This window comes from Salvelinus alpinus, chromosome 34 (genome assembly GCF_045679555.1).
Source record: "Salvelinus alpinus chromosome 34, SLU_Salpinus.1, whole genome shotgun sequence".
NCBI lineage: Eukaryota > Metazoa > Chordata > Actinopteri > Salmoniformes > Salmonidae > Salvelinus > Salvelinus alpinus.
Window position 1 is genome coordinate 19,249,567 of NC_092119.1, and position 6,000 is coordinate 19,255,566.

General features: G+C 38.7%; 1 protein-coding gene across 2 annotated transcripts in view; it reads right to left on the reverse strand.

The window, feature by feature from the left end:
- The window catches only part of LOC139563531 (neuronal PAS domain-containing protein 3-like), a 425,688-nt gene extending 421,090 nt beyond the window's left edge, over positions 1-4,598 (reverse strand). For both annotated transcript variants that reach the window (XM_071382264.1, XM_071382263.1), the window contains exon 1: positions 3,125-4,598. In XM_071382264.1, coding sequence (XP_071238365.1) covers positions 3,125-3,276 — 152 coding nt within the window. In that variant the 5' untranslated portion in view covers positions 3,277-4,598. The remainder of the gene's footprint in view (positions 1-3,124) is intronic.
- Positions 4,599-6,000: the final 1,402 nt, after the last annotated feature.

Sequence of the window (6,000 nt, forward strand, 5' to 3'; positions counted from 1 at the left end):
TTGTCATCGATGAATGCACATGTTGCACGACGCTAAACAACCTTGCTTAGAGCAGAAACAATTGGAAAGTGCCTGCAATGCAGGGAAGCGCTCTAGCAGACGATATGCACTGACGGTGTGTGTGCCCTCTATTCCGTATAACATACGCCTTCTCAAGGCTATACCTGTTACCCGAACGCCAAGGTCCCCAATTCTCAGACGCACTCCTGCTGGAAAGGGCAACATAGAAACTTCTGACATCTCCACTCAAAATCGCATAGCATCTAATGAGAAGCGTTAACGTTTACATATATAAATAGAACACTCCAAGCGTTACCGTTCTCTTCTTGTAGGGTCTTGCTGAATGCTAGGCTTGGTGGGCGCCATCTTCCTACAATTATTTGATTTCTTACTTTTTTTTTCTTCAGATTTATTTTGACATAAAGCCGTGACGCCTGACAGCAATGCTTCATGTAGTCTAGGTATATTTAAACAAAGCTGTAGCGCTGATGTGGACCAACCGTGCCCCCGTCTCCGTGTATTGGCGTTCATGAGCGTGAAAAAAGGAGCAAAAAACCCCAAGACCGAGCTCGAAAGGCATGCCAAGAAAAGTGAGTGGAAACCGGGGGATGCGCTTCTCAAATCCCGCTGCTCTCCTGATACATGGGGCTCGGGTTGTAGCAGTGGAAATGCTAGGCTACTCTATGCACATCGTTTCATTACATTTTTCCACAAGAGCGCGTTGTCTCGGGTGCTTCGTAAAGGATTTTGTCTGTGCATTTTCCAGCTTTTCCTGGCTCGCTCTATGAGGAAAAGGAAACATCTTCTCTCCAGCCAGAGCAACAACGCCACTCAGTTGTAGTTGGAGACAATTGTCATTTTCCGTTATACAGGTTGCGATACGCAAATATCCGTGGCTGTGCTTTTTGTAACTGCTATAAGACGCATCTATTATTTTATGCATTAGCCTATGATGTTTTCTCACTAGGCTAAATTGAAATGTTTTTGATAATAATAAGTCTTGCAGATAGATATTGGATGTGACTGTTTCCAATGCTCAGGTGTTTATAAAACAAATTTGATTAGAATTGTCATTATCAAATATATATATATTAGACAGTCATGCCACTTGTATCAATTTCATAGTTGATTAAAAAAAGTGTTTATTGTATGAGGACTATAGGCCTATATTATTAACAACTTCCAACATTCATAATTGAAATGAAAAGATATCCACATACATTTACTGTATATCTGTTTTAAGTAGGCCTATTATTTAAGAGTTATCTGGGTGTGATTCACTTTAGTCTAATCTAAAAAGAAAATGCTATTTTAGTGTATTATAACATATGAATTAGCCATACATTAGCCTAATTGTTCAATAATTTGCATATACATGCATTATTATTCGAGTGTCACATCAGATCAAAACTAGTCTTCAATCAATGAACAATCAAGGTCATTAACTTCAGGTAGTTAATATACTGATATAGGGTAAAAGGCCTAGAATAAACCCACAACTTCCTGCTTTGCAGATGCTTTGCAGATATAACCATACAGTGAGTTGCCATAATGGTAATTAGTCTACAATATATATATATACAATTTGTATATAACCAAATGTGAACACATAGACTACAGTTGTTTTGAAAATACTACGCCTATAAATGTTTTTTTGTTGTTATATAAAATAATCAAAGAAAATACAACTTGCCTTAGAAAAAGTTCCTATGGATTATCATCAGTGACTTAACCCCCCAAAAATGTTATGTTTATATTTTATCAGGTGTCATGCCACTAGTTTCCGTTCAACATTTCTCTTTCAGAGAGCAGATGTAGGCTATAATCTATATATGTTTCACCTGAAACAAGATAGGTTTCCCAACATGTTTTATAAAATATAATGAGTCACTCTAGAATATGTGTGATTTTAAATATGGGTTGCAAAAGCATTTAAACACGAATACCATTGGTTTCTAAAGTCAATGTGGCAACTTTTGCCAGTCATTAAGTCTCTGTGTATAACATAATTACCCTAATTATCTTTGACAGGCTTTATAGCCATGCATGATCAAGTAGCAAGTAAAATGTTCAGTGAAGGTCTATAGATTACCCTAATTATTTATTGTAAAATAGGCTATTGAATGGTATAAAGGTGTCATTGAAAGCCTACTTTAAGTCATCTTTCAGAATAAATTGACTGTGTATCCAAGTGTTGTTTTATGCACCACATTATACATGCAACAGCATGTCAAGTAACTTTCTTACTACATTCCGCAGGTAATCACCATTTGAACTAATTCCACTCCAATTATTGTCACCCATATGGCCCATATCACATATATCACATGATGTGAAACTTGATAATGCCATATGTTATAAACGTGGTAGCAGGGTCGTTATGCACCCCAAAAATCTGAAGGGGCATAAAGTACGTGAGCAGGGCTGGGGGTTGGTCCAGAGGGGGGCTAGGCCCCCCGTCCATAAATTGGAGAATTTAGCATTTTTCAAACACCTGAAACAGCTTTTTCCTGCAATCTAGAGCCATAATCATTATGCTTAATTCTATGTAAAAAAAAATTATGTTTTTTTCTTCATATCTAAGTATACCTCTTGAGCTGTCTGTATCCTCCTGACATATGGTTATTTTTTTCAGGAAACTAAGTATGCTTCTCTGCATCTCTGCTAAAATCTGGGTAAAATATTGAAAGGCATGGGAGTCTTATTCAGCACATTTAGTTATTGCTAGCTTTTCTTAAGTCTACCAACCTTGCCAGCAGGCATGCCAACTAAGATAGTTACACGAGCTAGCTACTCTAACTTGATTGATAGCCTGAAATGTCTTGTTGGTAGCTAGTTATGAGGTTGGAAGATTGGGAACCTATTTAAGAATGTATTTTTTTTTAATATTTTTTTTACAGGACAAATCTGAGGGGGCACGTGCCCCCTATGAGCATGACACCTCTGTGTGGTACCCATGTCCAAAACCAACCCAAAGTGTTTAGTGACTTATATCTCTATAATATATCTCTATCAATCTATATCTCTATCATCTCTATAAGTATATTATTGTGTGGCCATGTCTGAATGAAAGAATGGGTGAAATAAAATAAAACTAAACACATTTCCCCAGTGGTCAACATACCTTTGTTGATACGAGGTGATCCCCTGGACGTTCTGCGGGTTCCCGTTAGTTGAACCCGGGACTCTCCCCATGGCGTGACCTGATGGCATTCCCCCGGCTCCTCCACCTGCCGCCGTCACCTGAACGCTGAAATCCGGGAAGATTCTGATCATCCCCGCTCTGGTAGATTGAACACGCACTGAGTCTATGGAGATATTTCAACGAATAGCAGCAGCCGTCCCTCCAGCCGAACAAGTCACACCACAATCCCATTAGTGATGGTTACCAGCTCATCGGCCATTATACGTCTTGATTTCTCTGTACAGCTTTCAGGTTAGCAATGACATTGATGCCGGTGATGTGCAGGGCAGGAAACGCGTCCTCTACGCATGGGTTTGTAGTTGGAGACAGTGGAGATCAGTGAATATTGTTCTTTATCTATAATGATAACATTTCGATTCGGTTGTGCCAAATAGGCAATTGCAACATTACGCGTAATTCTTGCGTAAAAGATTGTAAAGTCGAGCCTTATGTTACTGAACTATTCAGAAATAAGATATATTAATTTACTTTAGCATGTTCTCTATGTAAAAATGGAACATTAACATTTACATTTACATTTAAGTCATTTAGCAGACGCTCTTATCCAGAGCGACTTAATTAGGGTTATTGATGACTGGTGATCTAGAAGTTGAAATATAAGAAGTGACAGGCGGTCAGGAACTTTTACCTAAAAAGTTCAACAGGATAACACATTTCAGGCGCTTCTTTGGAACCGGTTTCTTGTCATAAAAAGCTCAACAATAACATTATTTTGAATTTACGGAAATGTTATCTCTTTAAGATAATCAAATAGCATAACGTTTTCTTAGACGATTAGAAAAATAAAAGGCTTAAAGCCACAATCTCCGACTGGTTTGCATCCTCCGTGCGCTCAGCATCATTTCCCAAAATTCCAATCCACGTGTTATTACGAACAAAACAATGCAAGATCAAGTTTTGAAATAGATAACTATTTGCACTTACATTATAGGCAATACAGAAGTTGGCAGTAGGTCGCTGACCAAATCGTTAAACCTAGATTAGAGGATTGCAAAAAGTTACAGTATTTTATGCCCTCCACTACTGTTGGCACAGCGTCACTTCCAAAACAGGACCGATGCTATTTGTAAGGATCCCGAGATGTGATGATAGGCTAGTGTGAAAAATTCGCCCAGAAAAACTTCAAAATAACGCCGAAGCGTTCAGTTTGTCTCCAACAATTGAAGTGTGATGTTTTCTTATCTTTCTTTGAAGGACTGAAACCCTCTAATCTTGACAGGTGCTCTATATGCTGTTGTTTGTGTGAGGTGTCTCCGGAACAGGTTCTCTCAACTTGCTATGCCCTAATGTGCAGCAGAACATGTGTAAATGAGCTTGTTGCTGTCTTTGTGAATGTTCCCATAGACTGTGTTGTTGTTTGATCTGGTAGCAATGCCATTCCTAGCGCGTGTGAGCGGATGAACTTGGCCTCAGCAGCTGCTGATTAACTGCCTCCCGCAAGCGATCCACGGAGCGCGCGCAGCACCATTCCAGCCAATCAAAGACCATGACAAGAACGCGCAAAGGATACTGCAGGAGCAGTAACCCATTGCAGCCCGGGAGACAGCTAAAATCGATTCCATTGAAACTGATATACCCTTTCATTACGCGGGTAAAGTACAAATTAACATAGGTCTGCTATCAAACCCTCTCACACCAAGACACTGGAAACAGTTATGCGTTTGATAGACAGTGCAGCCAATACAAACTGGATCCAATTACTCACAGAACAAGTAGAATAGAATATAACTTAATTTTATAATATACAATTTGCCTATGAAAACATCTTTACTTTATATTTATTTGTAAGATTCAGTCTATGTTTGCTTGAAGTGAAGGGTTCAAGAGGAAACCAACTCAAGGTTTCATAACACATTATACATTTTATCTAGATAACAATGTTCTCCCCTCAGAAGGGCAGAAACCTAAGCATACTTAATGAACATGTTATACCATGTTAATGAAGGTTTTGCAAAAACAATTCTAATCTTTAAAGTAGGAGCATTCAGTCCTTTTATACTCAAACATGTTTGATCTTGCCTCTAAAACTACACCTTTAGATTATGATAATGGCAGACTCTTATGAAATGTTCCTCTAAACATAGACCAATCCAGATGATTAAACACCAATAAAAAACAACCAAAGCTCTTCACCTGAGACTTAAAATTGGATCGGTTCTCTAACCATGTCTAATAAAAACTGCTCCAAGAATGAGGTCCAGAAAACTGCTAGCCACCTATTGCTGTATTTTCCCTGTAATGAAATCAAATGAATTGCACTGGAGGCTTTAAACCGACATTGCAGGCCCCTGATACAATTAGATGAACCATCTCTGCTCCTGTTTACCTGCTCAGTTATTTGGATGGCTCTGTATTGCATTTATGTGTCTACAGTTCTTTGCTAAAGTACATGAGACAGATCGGGGGCAGGTGCAACTGCTTCTCTCTCGCTCTCTCTGAAAATAATCACAATCAATGGTATGTTGAAGTACTTGAAGTAACAAGGTGCCTTACAGTGAATAGAACAGTGTAGCTAATGAGGTTGAGCTATTTAACTGTGCTTAATTGAATAGTATTCATTTAGGGTAATCCTGTAATTGATTTCAGAAAGTATAATCATTCCTCTAAGGAATGGGGAATGGGGGGGACATCTGACCATGGCATTCTACAGTAGTTCTGAGTCATTACATTATCGGAACTTGACAGTGTTTTAGAATGTCTCCTCCAGAACAAGAGAGTGAACTGTCTATCTGATAACACTGTTGAAGAATGTCTCCTCCAGGACAAGAGAGTGAACTGTCTATCTGATAACACTG